This window comes from Eutrigla gurnardus (assembly GCF_963514095.1).
Source record: "Eutrigla gurnardus genome assembly, chromosome: 14".
Lineage (NCBI taxonomy): Eukaryota > Metazoa > Chordata > Actinopteri > Perciformes > Triglidae > Eutrigla > Eutrigla gurnardus.
In genome coordinates this window covers 15,517,416-15,535,881 of record NC_139937.1, presented here as the reverse complement: position 1 = coordinate 15,535,881, position 18,466 = coordinate 15,517,416, and the positions used below count along the sequence as shown (strand labels likewise).

The 18,466-nt window shown below is 42.2% G+C and overlaps 1 protein-coding gene across 1 annotated transcript; it reads right to left on the bottom strand.

Annotated features, from left to right (window-relative positions):
• Positions 1 to 14,713: 14,713 nt before the first annotated feature.
• id4 (inhibitor of DNA binding 4) lies at positions 14,714 to 18,209 on the bottom strand. Its single transcript, XM_084026618.1, has 3 exons — positions 17,501 to 18,209; positions 16,892 to 16,958; positions 14,714 to 16,210 (listed from the first exon to the last, which is right to left on the bottom strand). Exons 1-2 carry the CDS (start codon positions 17,876 to 17,878, stop codon positions 16,911 to 16,913), a joined length of 426 nt encoding a protein of 141 aa, XP_083882744.1. The 5' UTR covers positions 17,879 to 18,209; the 3' UTR covers positions 14,714 to 16,210; positions 16,892 to 16,910.
• Between the last annotated feature and the right edge of the window lie 257 nt (positions 18,210 to 18,466).

Below are 18,466 nucleotides of genomic sequence, written 5' to 3'. Positions count from 1 at the left end.
GTCCATTGCTTCCACATTAGTCTCTACGTGAAGACAGCTGAGCCGATGGTTAGGTTGATGGCGCTACACTTCAGCAACGATGCCATGGGTCGGACGACGTTATCAGTGCAGCTATTAGCTAGCCAGACTGGCACAATCACGTGTACTAAAAGGCATGTGTAGCCGTGTCAACAAAGCAAGGTCATGCTGGGATAACAACACACACAAAGGGACAGTGACTTCATTCTTTGCTCAGGTGGACATTACTCCACTATATCTTTACAAAGCAAATAGTTGTTTGAGTCTATGTTAATGATCTGAAGCTGTATACATACTTTAATGATACAATAGCATCGGAATATATACTGTAATTCACTCTAGAAAAATAAACACTCGTCTTCTCTCTGCTGGACTGGATATTTTCTTGTGGATGAGTATCTTCGTATTAGTGCTGTAACTGCATCGTTGTTACTGGAATCATGTTATTTCAGCACAACAAATTGATATTTAAAAAAAGCAGTGCCAACTCTAACCCCAAACCACTGATATAAGATCTTCAAAATAAAAGCCTTTACATCAACTTGCTACTAATGTTGGCAACACAGATGCTATCGATTGCTGATTGTGTGCTAAAAAGTTTGATCTAAACGAAGCACTACTTTAAATGTGGTTTGCAGACCTCTTTCACCGTAAAGTACCCCCCGCCCTCCATCCTTGCTCAGCCCTTCACCATCCACAGAGACCGTTAAGTTAATGAGACCTGAGGTAAAGGCGGCTGCGGCAAGCTGCTCCCTCTCTTTCCTCCCTCGACCGTCCCCGCCATCTCTCTTATTCTTTCACTCCTGTTCTTGCCATCTCTTCTTCTTTCCCTCTCCTCTCCCCCTCTTCCCACCTCTAGATTTATTAGTGGACGCCTGTTGTTGTCGCCAAACTTGTGCCACAGCAGCAAAAGCTCTGCTACTCGGGCGACTCAGGGGACAGACATTTCATTTCCGCCCTCTTAACGAGTTGGCGGTGAATGTGTGTTAATATGTGTGTGCGTACGGGAGCTATGATGGGAGCTGGTTCATGTGTGTGTGTGTGTGTGTGTGGGGGGGGGGCTTCATCGTTATCCTCCTCCTCCTCCTCCTCCACACTCTCAGACAGAGATAATGGGGGAGCTGATAGCAGCCTTGGAGACTGCTGTGGCTCCAAGCACAGATATGGACCGATAACGCTTCCACCAACTCGCCTGCTGCTGCTGGTGTGTGTGTGTGTGTGTGTGTGTGTGTGTTTAGATGCGGATGTACATGTAGTCCTGCTGTAACACATATACGAATGTGGGTGTCTCTGCTCATTTTTGTGTGTGAAATCTTTCATGTGCATGTGACTTTGTAGTTGCTTGTGCCTTCTGTATAATTTGTATTTGTGTGTGCATTTAATTCTATGTTTGTGTGGAGGTGTGTGTGTGTGTGTGTGTGTGTGTGTGTGTGTGTGTGTGTGTCGTACATCTGTTTCTCCAAAGTGAGTGCATGTGGCTCTCTCTCTCTCTGAGTCTCTGCAGCCTCCTTCATCCCACCAGACATTCCTGCCTCCTTTTTATGGGCACAGGAACAGCTGGCCACCCCAGTAGGGCATTCTCACAATGAGACAATCACAATAGATGAGCCTGGTTGCCACACACACACACACACACACACACACACACACACACACACACACACACACACAGGAAAGCACATACAGTATGCAGAGACACACCCTCTCCTGGCTATTGCTAATATGTTTCCTGTTGTGCTGTTGTGTTACAGTGCCATCGGGATACAACAGCCAGAGTGGTTTACCGCTGCAAACGCGTTCATCATCATCGTCGTCGCTCCTCTCTGGTTTACTTCTGAAGAAACACATCGCAAGCGTCAATCTTCCTGTTCTGACGTTAACTTTTTTCATCCCCCCTTTTTTTGCCCAGACGACTTTGATGAATTGCAAAAGGCGAATCTTTTTGCTGTACTTCACACAATCTCCTCGTACGACAATCACGTCCTGACAGTTCAAATGAGAAAATGATTAATAGGCCTTGTGATTAACATAATGAGTTATTATCCAGGACAGAGAAATTATTTCATCAAGCCAGGCTATATTTATCTTTGTTCACCTATGCACCTGTTCTGCTCATTTCACAGCGCTTTATTGCATGTGAGATTATGGTCCCCCCCCCCCCCCGCCCCCCACTCCCATTTGTGGCCATATGCTGATTAGTTTTGAACAGTGGCAATGTGATTAGCTGTAAATTGTTTCCTTTTGTACGTGAAAATGCATATTTATGAGTGCCTATACTCAGCTTTGAAATACATTTCATAGTAGCTTACATTTCTTCACACAGATAGGTGCAACACTAACATTTGCTCTACTTCAGCTTTCACCATGTAACAGACTGTTTATATGGGTAACGGGCACAAAGAAATGGCTGTTTTGATTATTTGCATACAATATGTAAATTTGGATGAAGAGGTGTGTACTAATTAGATGCGCTTTTCCTCACTAATTTCACAGCGGAAGGTCGATTTACGCGGAGTCTGACAAAAATAATCCTGATGATGTGATTTGATGAAAATGTTATTGCAATGCATCATTTTCACTTTTGCAGCTTGACCCATAACTAAAAAAACCTGGATACCTTCTTCTTCCATTTGACCCATCTTTTTTAAAGATCTATCACGGCTTCCCGAATCATTTCTTATGCACCAGTGTGCGACACACTCAACTGTAATTATCACGTCACTTCCTGAGAGCCTTGTTGCCGGTTGGAGACGCGTAACCATGGTAACCCATGCCAATGTAATTTGTGAGAACTGTAAACTCTGAAGTAATTAAAATATATATTACACCCAGCAAAGTGGAATCCTATTACTTAGACTTGAATTGAAGCGTTATTGATGTTACATGTCCGCCATTGTCTGTTATGAATGCACTCACCACCACATTGCATTGTGGGATATTAATGCCGGGGTAGTGTTTGCATATAATAATATTTCAACTGAAACGGAATGTAATTCACACACTATTGGTTGCATACTAAGGCTTTGGAGATACTAAAACATACTGTTTCAGTGTACTAAACCCTGAAACATCGGTTGCTAAGATACATACAGGCTGTGTCCGCAATAACTCGCCACTCACTGTATAGTGCGTTCTCCATGTTGTTGTGCTGTCCCAATGTTTGGTGAAAATTATTATACCCTATATAGTAGACTTAAAGCATTCCATTATTCATAGTCATCTTGAAAAGTATTATGGTGGTCACTAACCAAGAATTATATACCATCATGCATTGCACTGAAGGAAAAATTACAACCTCTACGTAGAACTAGAAGTCCTCTACGTAGAATTAGAAGTTCTCTAGGTAGAACTAGAAGTCCGCTAGGTAGAACTAGAAGTCCTCTATAGAACTATAAGTCCTCTATGTAGAATTAGAAGTTCTCTAGGTAGAACTAGAAGTCTTCTACGTAGAATTAGAAGTCTTCTATGTAGAACTAGAAGTCCGCTAGGTAGAACTAGAAGTCCTCTACGTAGAATTAGAAGTCTTCTACATAGAATTAGAAGTCCGCTACGTAGAACTAGAAGTCTTCTACGTAGAACTAGAAGTCCTCTACGTAGAATTAGAAGTCCTCTATAGAACTATAAGTCCTCTACGTAGAATTAGAAGTCTTCTACGTAGAACTAGAAGTCCTCTACGTAGAATTAGAAGTCCTCTAGGTAGAACTAGAAGTCCTCTACGTAGAACTAGAAGTCTTCTTCTTGGAACTAGAAGTCCTCTATGTAGAACTAGAAGTCCTCTAGGTAGAACTAGAAGTCCTCTAGGTAGAACTAGAAGTCCTCTACGTAGAATTAGAAGTCTTTATACGTAGAACTAGAAGTCTTCTACGTAGAACTAGAAGTCCTCTAGGTAGAACTAGAAGTCCTCTACGTAGAACTAGAAGTCCTCTAGGTAGAACTAGAAGTCCTCTATGTAGAACTAGAAGTCTTCTTCTTGGAACTAGAAGTCCTCTATGTAGAACTAGAAGTCCTCTAGGTAGAACTAGAAGTCCTCTATGTAGAATTAGAAGTCTTCTTCTTGGAACTAGAAGTCCTCTATGTAGAACTAGAAGTCCTCTACGTATAGATGTGAATGACTGAGTGATTTCAGACACACCAACCACGGTTGGCTCATACTGGAATAGTGACGTGAAATACTTTTTTGGTACGCTGCTGATCCGTCAGTGTGAGCAATTTTCTTTTCATCCTCTCTCTATTGAATATAAACGTTTTATCTTAAACCCTGTCGTCCATGCAGGGGAGGGGAAGGGGGTTTTCCTTGGCAATGGGAATGTCTTGTTTTGTTATCATAATATTTAATTAAAGGAAACCTGTTGTCTAACCTTGATTTAAAAAATAAAATAAAGATCTTACATCAACCTCACACCAAAAAAATATGGGAACCAAGAGGGCCTGAAAATAATGGTGCTGTAGACTTTCATTATAACGACTTTTCATGTGAGAAGATTTCAACTGTTTTTTAATGGAAAGTCACACAAATTGCTGTGAGAGGAAAATAAATCCCTTCACACAAACGCAGAGCATCCTTGCAGCCCAACAGGAGACCGCTCGTGTGCTGGTATAATAGTAATATTAAGTATTGCACTTTTTAAAAATAGGTCTTTTACTGCTGATTTTTTCCCTCTCCTTTCCATTTTTTTCATTTACCATCCACACACAAAATCTGAATATTAAGTTTTTAAAATGTTGAATGTTGAACAACTCATTATTTTCCTTTCAAATCTGTTTTGTATAAAAGGTCATTTAAAGCCGTTGTGTGTGTATGTGTGTGGGTGTGTGTGTGTGTGTCTGATCAGTACCCGGTTTTCTTGCCTGGATCCGTTCATTAGTTACGAACTCACAAAGCTGAGACAGACAGTGGCAGTACCCAGAATGCCTTGTTCTGGGGAGCCATACGCACTAGTGTTTTGTTAATGAGCACATCCAAGGGACGTTTCTCGTAGAGGCACACACACACACACACACACACACACACACACACACACACACACACACACACACACACACACACACACACACACACACACACTCCTGTCTACACAGGACTGACATTCAACTCACACAACTGCAGAGAAAGTCTCCTGAGAAAGATTGCTGCCAGGCACAAAAATGGAGAGAGCAGAGGGAGAGGGAGAGAGAAAGAGCAGAGCAAAAGGTGAGGGAGGGAGATGCGTGGGGGAGGGACGAGGGTCGGGAGAAATTGAAATGCTGTTTTCTTTTCCCCTCCTTTTCTCTTCACAAGCTGCAGCTGTTTTGTTCTCGGTGCTCGTGCCTTCACTCCTCGCTCCGCTTTGATAGGTTTCAGCGCACTCGACTGTATTGACTGCGGTCTTGGCAAGCACAAGGACAAATCAATTAAGAGCGTTCTCTGATACAGTGTCTGAGTCCCCCCCACCCCCCATTCTCAATAGCGAATAAGAGCAATTAAAAGCCGACTGTAGCACATGATGTGACAGTAATGGCCATAATGGATCGTCGTCAAGGTTCAGACGCCAGATAATGTTATTGTTTATCTAAATGATTGTTGTTGTTTATTCATAAGCTCGGGAATCCCCCCCAACCCTTGACAACCCCGTACCCTGAGCCTAAACACAAACAGACGTCTGTGATATTAAAAGGTGGCCATCTGTCCAATCAGGGAATCAAGTCAATAAGGGGAACCAGTTTGGGGGCGAGACCTGATCTGGAAGACATTAGCATGTGAATTAGTTGTTGACTGGGTGCCAAAGCCAGCAGCCTAATCGCTGCCAACTAGATGACAGCATTCCCCTAATCGATGGCTTGATATCTATATGGAAACATATGGAGGGATCAGGCGCACAGGCTGTGCCGTTTCATTTTGATCCGGTTTGTGCTGAATTTCCACTCAGCTTGTGAGAGGGTTTTTTCTTTTTTTTTTCTTGACTGCTGTGCACCAGAAAACATTAAAGGAAAAATGACATTTACAAACACAGCCAATGACAGAAATATGGTGCTTTATTTCAGATGAACTGAAGCCTGTTGAAGCAGAAGTTCTCCCTTTGTAGAAGATTATAGTTCATTTTCCCACACACTGTAAATGCATGAAAGGCTTTATCCTGTGAATATTTAGAAGCTATCAAGTGTAGTGTGAAGTCTCTCTCCACTCAAAAGTGCTTATTGCAGTTGAGGAAGAAGTGGTTAGATCTTTTACTTAAGAAAAGTAAGCGAAAGTAAAATACAGGAGTAGACTCAGGGCCCTATTTAACTCATCTAAAGTGCATGGCACATTTGCATTTATGTCCATGTCCATCTCCAATTTTGCTAGTAAAACAGCACATAATCTGGGTGAAAAGTCAGGCGCGAGGGACAAAGGGGTTGGATTTATCATCCTGACCCTCACAGTTGTTGAAGGCTCAGCTTGTTGTGCTTTCATCATAAAACGTCAGTTAAATTCTGTTCCCTTAGCGAGAGACTGTGACAGAGACACGGACAGTGAGGTTCCGTGATATAGACAAGGACAGTGAGATTCCGTGATATAGACACGGACAGCAAGATTCCGGGATATATACAAGGACAGCGAGATTCCGTGATATAGACACGGACAGCGAGATTCCGGGATATATACACGGACAGCGAGGTTCCGTGATATAGACACGGACAGCGAGATTCTGTGACAGAGACACGGACAGTGAGGTTCCGTGATATAGACAAGGACAGCGAGATTCCGTGATATAGACACGGACAGCGAGATTCCGGGATATATACACGGACAGCGAGGTTCCGTGATATAGACACGGACAGCAAGGTTCCACACGGACAGCGAGGTTCCGTGACATAGACACGGACAGCGAGATTCCGTGACATAGACACGGACAGCGAGGTTCCGTGATATAGACACGGACAGCGAGATTCCATGATAAAGACACGGACAGCGAGATTCTGTGCTATAGACACTGACAGCGAGATTCCGTGATATTGACACCGACGGTTCCGTTCCGTGATATAGACACAGACAGCGAGGTTCCGTGATATAGACACGGACGGCGAGGTTCCGTGATATAGACACGGACGGCGAGACCCACGTTGTGGGTGCTGGCATCGGTCTGAAACTAGCAATGCTAGTGCTAATGCGGGTGTAAGATAGTGCCCTCAGTGGTGCTTGGAAAACTGACTTTCTGACGCAGTGCCTAAAGATAGGGACTATTTTGTGTCAATTTGTAACTGGAGTACAAAAACATGTGGAGTCACCCAAGGCTCCATTCTCGGACCACTTCTGTTCAACATCCACATGATTGAATGGGACCTTTGAGTCCAAAGAAGAGCAAAAAGTCAGAGCACAGCTTTAGTTAATGGTTACCAAACTCATTGGCTAAAACTCAAGGGCTGACTTTAAATAACAATTTTGGTTTATAAAGCACTGAACAGAATATGGCCAACTGCTTTGTATAAACTGTCCAGACCTCTGATATCATCTAAGACAGGTACTTCAAAATAACATATCAGACACAAATGATTATCCTAAGCAGAGTATTTATGTTTATATTCAACCAAATCTACCCTGTCCCATGTCTTTCCTTTCAGTTCAGCTCTGATGCCACCAGCAGGCAAATCACATAGACAAATATAGAAGGCTTTAAATGTGAATAAATGTTTCCCTAATGAAATTGTAAATGATCTATATCAAAACGCATATCTGCAGCTCAATGCATCTGTAAGAAACTGAAACATTGCAGTGCAGTGAAATTAATTTTTTCCATTTCCAAATATAATAGCAGTAATGCAGTTATTCAAGGTCTCCATTCGTCATCTCAGACTCCAATGTGATTTCTGTTTGGTTTGATGTAGTTTCCCCTCAGGCAGTCGCTGAAATAAAATCCCCCATTTTGACTCGGTATTCCCACTCAGAGACAATTCTGTCTGACGGAATCCGATAGCTCATATCTGAGTCCCAGAAAGAATTTCAAATGGCAGAATAATGTGACACACAGACTCCTGTCATCCTGAATCAAGACAAAAACACGTCATATGACATTTTCCTCTTTCATGACCTTGAATTAGTTTCCATCCATCCTTCTGTTGGGGATGGTCTACTGAAGAAGAACAAGAAAGCTCTGGAAAAGGCTATCTAATATATATATGCAATCTACACATACAATATGGTGATATCATACAGTCCTAATAATGGTAATATACAGTATATTGTCATGTAGCTGTTGATAGGATTAAATTGTTTTGGGGGATTGGTCTAGGAATAGAAGGGTAGATATCTTGCCTCTTTTCTCTCCCTTTATCTTGACTGTGTAATTCTCAGCAGCTTTAATGATGTAGGTCAGGAATGAGGTCTATCACTTTGGTCACCTCTGACCTCTGTGGTAGTCATGTTATACTGCCCATTACTTTATTTTTTACTCTGTTTTAATCTTGTTTTCTGATTTGTTGGATTTTCTCAGGCTGGAAAATCATCAAAAAAAATATAAAATGAAAAAGAAAAAAGCAACATTTAGCTGAATGAGTTTTGGCCTCTACTGTCATTCCATATGTGGCTTTACTTTGAACGGTTGAAGCATCTGTGTGTGTACCTGTGTTAGAGATACACTGTACACTTCTGGAAACGCAGCACAACGTTCCCACTTTCAGAGCGAAGAAGCGTAAACCAAGCCTCATTAATAAAGCTCATTAGGTGAACAGAAACCTGTTTGATTGGAGGCAGTTGGAGCCCTTCCGCTCTGATGCAGCGGCGGTATTTAACTCACCATATTGGCTGTCTGATAGCTGCACCTCAGGGTCATGTTCTATGACATGGCTGTTGTCCCAGTGCCACCCCTACACACACACACACACACACACACACGCACACACACTAACACAGAGCCTTTAAGGGGCTTGGCAGACCCCTGGTTCCCCCTCTCTAATCACTGTGTTCTCCAGGGGGGGCGCAGCCATTCTCGCTGCTCTTTGGAAAAGCTTGGCATTTGTCTGAGATCTCATTTCTGTAATTCATCGCCCGTCTCCCGGGAGTCGCGGTTGGCACTGGCGATGCCAAGTCCTCCCTCCCTCCTTCCCTCCATCTCTTTCACACTCTCTATTCCTATCCCTTTCTCGCTGAACGCGTTTCTTTCTCCATCTTCCTGCCTCTCACCCCTGTCGTTGTTTGTTGTTTGCCCTGAAAGAGGTCCTCACTAAAGCTAAACTGGTGGGTGTACACACATTAACTCTCCTGTGATTGTGTTTGATGGCCGCTCCAGGCTCAGATCACATAAACATGTTGAGTGCGTGTGTGCACGTCCTTCTTCCCGGAGTATCTCGGAGTGCGGCGCGTCGATCGAGGCTGCTGAAATAAAGCGAGTGATCAACGGTGGGATTATGTTTTTTTTTCATGTTTCCCCTCATATATAAAAAAAATCAGTACACACACAAATGAAGAAATAATTACATATCAATTATCACTATGAAGGTGGAAAATGTAGTTGTGATTAATGAGGCATCAGTAAAAATGTACTGTTGCTTATATGGAATAGCAGGAGGGGAAAAAAGATGGATAGCGACTCATTTTTCAAAAACGCATGTTTTTAAAGTATTACATAAAGAGATTAAATATTTAAGGTGCTCCGTCACAAAGCTCCCTGTGTATATAACTCTGGTTCTCCGGTCTGTACAGGTGAATTGCCGCATTTCACATTTTGTTTATGAGTAAACGGCTGTTGGGTGGCAGGCATTTTAAGCTAATAGCTGCTTTAAATAGCTGCAATTAGTGAGAAGCATGAGATATTTAATCACTCTAGACCAATTAGTCTGTAATCAAGTAGTGTCCAAGAGCGAGCACGTTTTTGTCCTCCACTGTTCCTCTGCAAGCAACCGCCATATATTTCTCTGTGCGCCGGGAAGAGCAGTGATTAACACGCAGGGATATAGGCCCCCGTGGAACGCCGTAATGTGGAGTTAAATCAGGGAGGGAGGGAGGCGAGACACGACAGCCAAACCTGTTATTGCAGTTTAACATATGCAGAAGGTTAATTCAAGGCAGAGACAGTGGCGTGTGTCCTCGTTTTATGTGTTTGTGTCACGGTGCGTTGTGCAAATTTGTGGCATTAGGAGCTGGTGTGTTTTGTTCTGTACGGAAGTACACTGCAAAAAAAAAAGAAAGAAAAAAAAAAGTCATTAGTTCTCTTGCTTGGATACAATCGTTATGGTAGTTTTATATTGTTTAAATGATAATTCTCCTGCAAGAAAGTTTCTTTTAAGGGGAGACACTTCAGGCTGAAATGTTTTTTTGATGTTGTTGAGATTTTCATCCACAATACACATTTAGGTGTTTATTTGACTACTTTGTCAATCTGCGTCCGTAGATTTCATTCAGATCATTGGAACATACCTCATTTGCATATTTAAACATAACATTTCTGAAAATGTATATCACAAAAAATATATATTTGTCAATCAACTGATGGAAGTTTCATGGTGATATCAATTATAATTTGTAATTTTTTTATTACCTTATTCATCCAGTGTCTTCAAAATGTATGGAATTTTACAACACATCTTCAAAGCCCTCTAATACGTAAAAAAATATTTTGAATTTAGCTTTATGTAACGATAGATTGGGGTCCCGTCTGAAAATGACCGGGAATTAGCACATATTTAATAAGATTATGCCTAATTTGCACATTTAAAAGCGCATTTAATGTGTAATAAAGAAAAAATAATTGTCTTCATGCAAGTAATGAACTGAGTAAGTTTCATGGTGATATCTATAATAAAATATTTTACCCCATTCACCTGGAGTGTCTCCCCATAATAAGGCGGAGGTCAAACACACCAATGCATGTGAACGAATGAGAGCGATGCATGAATGCACACACACACACACACACACACACACACACACACACACACCTGTGCAAACAACCGGCTCCTCTTGCAGCCTGGCCAGTTCCTTGTTTTGATACTAATGATACTGTGTTCATAATGATATTTCCGAGTGACTGGTCGCAAGGCTGCATGCGCATCCACTCCCTCGGCCTTAGGCTCAAGGGTGGAAAACAGGTTGACCGATGTGGTTTGGGCTTCCTTATCAAACAGGATGTGATGCGTTCCCACGATCTGGGGCAGGGAGTCTGTACATACAGGGAGAGGGAGGCCGCAGGCGGCAACTCAACCTGAACGTTTGTGGAAAGTTAAAAGAGCTGATGAAGCTTCCGTGGAAGTCCCAGACGCTTTCCGTCCTGCTGCTGCTGCACTGCTGTCTCCCTCCCAACAGGGATTATTTGGAAAATCCTGCAGTGCCAGTGCTGGAGAGATGCAGGATGGGGCACCACTGAGGCAGCTCACAGCGAGACAGTGGGGATTTGGAGTCAACATATGGCTGCAGCAAAGTATAATGGGAGCAACGATGAACAGGTATCTGGGGATGACAGCAGTGTGGGTGCGGACTAATAGAGAGAATTAGATCGGCTGATCCTGGAGCTGTAATAGGAGTGTCCTGTATGACTGTAACACACGTTGATAACGGAGCATCATGTAATAGGATAAAATGTGTGTGTAGATGTACTATAATGGGTAAATATAAGCACGGCTGATTGGCTGCTGAATTAGTGCCATATGTCTTTGCCAGGAAATGTCACATTTATTTACATTCTGTACAGATATCATTTATTTTCCCTTTTAATGTTAAAATAATTGTTGTAAAATGTTTAATGGAATATAAATGATCATTAGATGAGACATAATGACATGTGTCAGAACTGATTTTCTGTGTGAGGAGTTTCTAAGACAGGCAAAAACATTATTTATGATTGATCAATTTAGATATTTTGTATTATTTTGCTTCCATGACATTCTCTCTGGCTAATGGAAAGAAAACATCTATCTATAATTGTTTGTTTTTTACCCTATTAACCTATTGTGTGAGTCAGCACTAACCTCCACCAAACTCTCCAGTTTTATTCTATATTCTGAAGGTTTTAACTGAGGGCTTTGTTCTGGTATCATTTATAGCCTGATTTATGCAAGCATTTATTCCTAAAAACATGCCATAAAAACATACATTTTTATGGCTGTTGACAGTATTTTCTGATTTATGGAGTAAAACAGAAATCCAACATTCTCTTTACTGACATGATTATGCCAACAAGATGAAGAATTTTGAACCGGCTTTATCCAATGTTCAGATTTCTCTTCTCGAAATGCATGCAAGTTAACACTAATTGAATATGATAACGCATGATATGCATATTTAAACACAGCATTTCATAAAATATATATAAAAAATGTAAATAGTAACCGTTATTTTCATGATTTTTTACCCTATTCTCCTATAATGTCTCCCACAAATGCATATTATAATTTCAGTATAAAAAATATTGCATGTGACAAATACATCTTCATATTATGACTATGCATCACTTCATCATGTTTCAATAAAACATAATTTGAATCAAATGCAATGAATTGAACTCCACTGTGGATGAAAAGTACTAGAGTGGATGACTGAGAATATGTACAGCTGGCTTCATCCCCACCGCGTCCCTGAACGTCTCCGTAAAAAGTGTCATTTTTCTGGAAAGCAAGCCGGGTTTGAACCTCCTGGCTCAGGTTGTGCTCTCTCTACCAGAATATCTTTGATCACATCAGGAAGAACAGTCAAACTGGCCACCTGTGCATTAACACATTTCTTTTTTTTCTTTGACTTTTTATCACACACACACACACACACACACACACACACACACACACACACACACACACACACACACACACACTTCAAATCACAAGGACGGTGCCTGTCAAGGGCAGCGAGGCCCGGCTGTCTCACTGTGGACTATAAACACACAGGTGGCCTGCTTATCCCCGGCGGTGGTGGGGGCTGAAAGGTGTCTGTTGCACCTACGTGCCGTCTCCGTCGCCGGGCTCGTCCATGTCAAGCTGCCGCTTTAACCCACATTCAGCAGGTTGATGTGGGGACAACTAAACAAGGGTCAGCATGTCTGCGAGGCACCGTGGGAAAGGAGGAGGAGAAGCAATATTTACTGTCACCAAATAACTGTGAGACAGATACGTGTCTGGTTCTCTTCTCCAGAAATAATGCCTTTTAGGATAAATTTCACAATTATTTTCAAAATAATTTGCAGTTGAAAATGGGGGAAAATTTGTAGGAATGTAGGGGATGAATGATGAGTCATTTTTGCATCTTTTTTTTAATCTTTCCAGACACTTGAAAAGCATCATAAACCATCAACATTATTGTATAAATCAGTCATTTTTTGTTCTCCTTCTCAAATCTTTGAAACATTAGAAACGTTTAAGACATCCAGCTGTTTCTACTCCAATGCTCCCATAAACCCAATGAGGCCTCAATTAAACGTGTGAATGTGATTTTCAATTGTATTTCCCCAGAGCGATTACGTCGCCAGCTAGTATTTTTAACATCGTACTTCCTTACCAGACTTCTTTTTCCACATATTTGTGAGAAAGCGTGAGAACAGATCGCCGAGCTCTGCTTACTGGCCGTGTAGGAATGTGCTGTCGACTAAGTGGCGTTGACTGTTCATCTTTCCTCACCACAGGTCACTCGTGGTCAACATATACGTTAAGCTGAACACTGTGAATGTTTACACACACACACACACACATATATATATATATCCCCAAAAAATATCATTCTATTTGGGTCTTTTCCTGCCTACATTGTATGGTAATCTCACAAACAACTTGCATTTTTGTTTTGCATTATCCTTTTCATTTTCCAAAAACAATTATTGTTTAAACCAGTCATATTAGTGGATGAGCTTATTTATCACCGGTATGCCTCGTTTTTTAATTTACAGAGTTAAATTGCACCCAGAAATTATATATCTCAGAGAATTGACCATTTCACAATGCAACATCATTTGCAGTAAAGACTTTGATAATATCGCTAATCAAATCCACTGTTTGTTGTTATGAGGGGAAACGCTTTGTAACCATGTTTTGAACGGGACTTTATAAAAATGATTACTATGGCAATATGTGTGACGGAATTAACAAAAGCCAAAAAACAAAACAAAAAGTAAAAGCTTTATCTCTCCATCAGACTTTTATCCAGCTTTTACTTTCTATTAAACTCACATACATGATGTTCAGTTTGGTAAACGGATTGGTGATAAACATTTTTTTGATTCAATAAGATGAAATTACAATTTTCACAATAAATTTCTTCAATGGGTGTGTGATTTTTTTTCTCAATAATTCTCATTTTTAGAAAAATAAAAAAATCTCCACACTCACACAACACACAGTGGTCATACAAATAATCTAGTGTTTTAATTAAATATTCTGATTAGACGATACGTCTTCTTTAACGGCACAGAGCTGTATGTTTATCCACAGGTAAAAAGTTAGCACGATGCTACGTTTCCTGTCTGCCATACCCTCACACGATTCATGTGGGAGTGTGATGTCACACAGGTTTCCAGTCATGTGACGCGGGTCAGCTGAATTTATCGGGGCTTTTTTGGCACAAACATGATCCAAAAGCAGTAAAAATGTCTGGGAGCATTTAACAAATCTATTTATTTTAGATTAATGCCAGCTTTTACGTAATGCCACAGTATTGATCCCTGCTTTACCCTGCACCTCCCTCTTATTCCTTGTGATTTCCTCATTGGACACTGAAAGCAATAAAAGCAAGACGCCCCTTGAGACAAAACTTGAGACAACACGATTCTTCCTGGAAACTTTAATTGTTTTGACAACTCCTCACAAGCCAGTGAAGGTCAAGCCCAACAGTGTAGCTGACAGTAATGTACAAGTGCCCTCTCACACTGGCAGGAGGGTGGTGAGGTAAATTCGGTGTTCAATGTCATGAAAAATAAAGTCTTTTTTTTTCTCTTCTTCTTTCTGTCTTTACATTAACAACGGCTGCCGACTCTCCAACGGGGGAAATCGTTTAATATCTGAAGGCTATTGGCTGTCGCCCCAAAGGAGTCTGTTAATGTTCACATCTTTCATCAATTCATAACCAGAGCTGAATGATTTCAAGGCGTTACTCATTAACTTGATGAGAAGCTCCGACGGCACAATAAGAACAGACAATTTTGTGTGTTGTAAACACTGTCAGAAGTGCCGTAACTCTCGAGATTTAATTTTGAACAAGAGTGCAATGTAACAGGATCAACAACGAAAAAAAAAGAAGAAAAGAAAAAAACAACAAAAATAAAAAACAGCAGACCCGTCACTCCAGCAGGTCAAAGTTGTCATAGTTAATGAGTACAAAACGAGTGGAGAGAAAGCAGAGCAGGGCAAATAATAGGAGAAGTGGTGTGGAACTCCACCACGTATCTACAACAAGGAGGGCTGCTTCAGTGCACATTCAACATCTCTGCAGTGAGCCTGACATGCTACATATTTAACTACTCCAAAAAAAAAAAAAAAACACTGCAAAGAGTTAAGTGATATCATCATGTGAGGACATTATTGGCAGAGCATAAACCATTCACTAAAGACTTAAAAGTTGAAACACGATATTTACAGAACGACAAACCCAAAAAAAAACAAACAGAAAGGTTTTAATAAAAATATCTTATAGTTACAATAGTCTATTTTGAGCATATACGTCTTCCTTTCACATACTTTCATAGAACATTTGTGTCTCTATATGTACATTCTTAATTGTCTCGAATCAGAATTGTTCTTCTTTTTACAATATCAAACATTTCATAATTCCAGGGATGACACCCCTGTTCAACACAAATCATCTATTTTAAACAATAGATGTCCAAAACATGTACAACGATTTTTTTTTTTTCTTCTTCGCAGTTTAGTAAAGCTTTAAACTGGAGTCCTTTTTAAGTTATTCTTTAAGCACGATTCACAAAACAGTTTTCATAGCTGTTTCCAACAAAAAATGAAACAAAAAAGAAAAACCAACAACTTCTCAGTGTGGGGGAATCCACGTTTTCACTCTAATTAAGATTTCAAGTGAAAGAAGTTAAACAGGAGGAAGATATCTACTGACTGACTCCTCCTTCATTGGAACCGACGAAAAAAGAAAAAAGAAAAAAAAAAAAAGCTGATGTGAATAGTGATTTTTTTTTTTTATTTGGGTTGAATTCCTCCCAGCGGTTATTTTGAAATCCCCTTGTGATTGTGCCTCCAGTTGGGTGTGAGTCCCTGGCGAAGCTTTGCTGGCTTTGGAGCAGCTCTGTGCAGCCTTACACACCTGTGGAGGGGATGAATAGCAGTGGGGTGAGGAGGAGGAGGAGGTGGTGAGCTGCAGAGCTCCAGACTGACTGGCGCCACCGACAAAACTGAGGCCATGCTTGATCAACAACCCAAAACAAACCAGGTCAAACAACAAGCGGGCTGTTGGGGGCAAGGCAGCCGAGACTCTCAGACTGTAACACACACACACACTTCGGCTTTTGGCCTCATCCAGGTGTGTTTAGACTCAATGCTATAAATCAGCAGCTTGAATGGAACTGAGAGGGACAGGCAGAGAGTGAGCGGGGGAGGAAGGAGAGTGTAAGAATGAAAGAGAGGGCACGCTGAGGTTTTAACCCTCTCTCCTTCCAGGATTGCTACACCAGTTGACAGTTGTTGCGCAAAGCACAGCTGCCTCTGAGGTCGGTGGCAATTTCATGTTCCTCAAAATTATTATTTTTCCTTTTTGACATGTGCCCGGCCTCCCCACAGCACTCTATACGGAGGCTGTCAATTTACACCACCTATGTGCTACAACAGTCGAGTTAATGGGGGATGCTTCCCTGGATGTGGTGTTTCCTATTTGCCACATGTGGAGCCTTGAAATAAATTAAAACAATCTGCCACACTTCTGATCATAAACACAAATAAAAAAAACACATTAAAAATCATGAGGAATGTGGATTTTAAGTCAACTTACCAAATGCAGTGCTTATATCTCAGCGGCATAAAATAGAGTCCTCCGGCTTTTTGACTATTGACGTCCTCTACAAGAAGAAAAAAGAAACATGTAAGAAACCACTGGATTTAGACTAAATAAAGGCAAGGCCTAAAGCCCCATGCAAGAGAAATAAATGACATACAGCAGAGCAGCAGCAAATTAGCCCGGCTATATCTCCCATAATAAATTCTCTTATGAATAACAAATTGCCCTTATTGTGCGCAGTGGAGTGGGCTGCAGGCTGAGGTACTTCACCAACCCGGGGATAAGGTGGGCCTCTGACACACACTGTCATTATCATGCAAATCATAAAGCCCGCAATCAAGTGCGCAATCTAACCCACCGCCAAATGCGGGGCTTCCCTCCCCCTTTTACGCGTGATATTTCTTTCAAGGTTGTGATGTGAGGTTAAAGGCATTTCGATTGTTTTCTGTCTCCCCCCCCCCACACACACACACATTAAAAAAGGACAATGACACGCAACTGGCATGACGCGCTTTGTCTGGAAGGCACACAGTAAATCGGGGTCCCCGATAAGTCCCGTTGGAGACGAGGGACGTCTCCGCTGATCGAAAAAAAACGCCTTACCTGGTGGTGGTCCACGTTGAGCACCGTCAGCGGCGTGCGGCTGGGGTTGGAGGCTTGTGGGGGACAGGTCCCGGTCCGCTGTGGCTGCTGTTTGTGGAGAGACGGGTGCGTCTCCAGGGCCAGCTGCAGGTCCAAGATGTAGTCTATGACATGCTGGAGGATCTCCACTTTGCTGACTTTCTTATCCTGTGGGATGGTGGGCACCAGGCGCTTCAGCCGGCTGTAGCAGTCGTTCATGTCGTACTGCAGGCAGAACAGGTCCTCGTCCTCCATCCTGCACCGGCCGATGTTCAGGCTCTGCTTCGACAGATAGTGCAGCGAGAGCTGGCTGCCGCTGGAGGAGGAGTCCTGGGGCTGGACTGGAGTAACAGCCTTCATCTTAGATAACCAACGAAGAGGGAGAAGAGGGAGAATTTACGTTACGGTGTTTTTGCGATGATATACCACGACGGCGAACGCGAAATCGGCGAGGGGGGGGGGGGGCGACACGATCAACGTAAAGGCGGAATTGTAGTCTGTCAACACATCCCGCGGAGCCGCGCAGTTCCTCTCACTTCAGCAGGCTCGGTGTGAAGGGAATGAATAGATTGCCTTCATTTATAGAGGAGAGGGGAGGCGCCAAGCGAGACGGCTGACAGATCAGGGAGAGAAGCTGGTCAATCACCGGCAAGCCCGCTGCCCACCGACCCGACAACGGAGCCGAGAAAAAGGCGTGTCTCGTTCTGTGTGCGGTGTGGTGGGAGAGAGGTGTGTGTGTGTGTGTGAGAGAGAGAGAGGCGATTTAAAACAGTCAATAGCGCATCACCATGGGTGTACAAAGAGAGAAAATAAAGTCTCAAGTATGAGAGAGAGAGAGAGAGAGAGAGAGAGAGAGAGAGAGAGAGAGAGAGAGAGAGAGAGAGAGGCCTCCCTCGGGGATTTAAACGATGATGTATCTGCGCGACGCACGAGGCCGTTTAGCGTCGT

What these genes read in the sequence shown, in the direction of transcription:
- id4 (XM_084026618.1), bottom strand. Translation starts at nt 17,878, where the DNA reads ATGAAGGCTGTTACTCCAGTCCAGCCCCAGGACTCCTCCTCCAGCGGC. An exon ending in TCAACGTGGACCACCACCAG is followed by an intron (nt 16,959 to 17,500) that starts GTAAGGCGTTTT and finishes TTCTTCTTGTAG; the next exon opens with AGGACGTCAATAGTCAAAAA.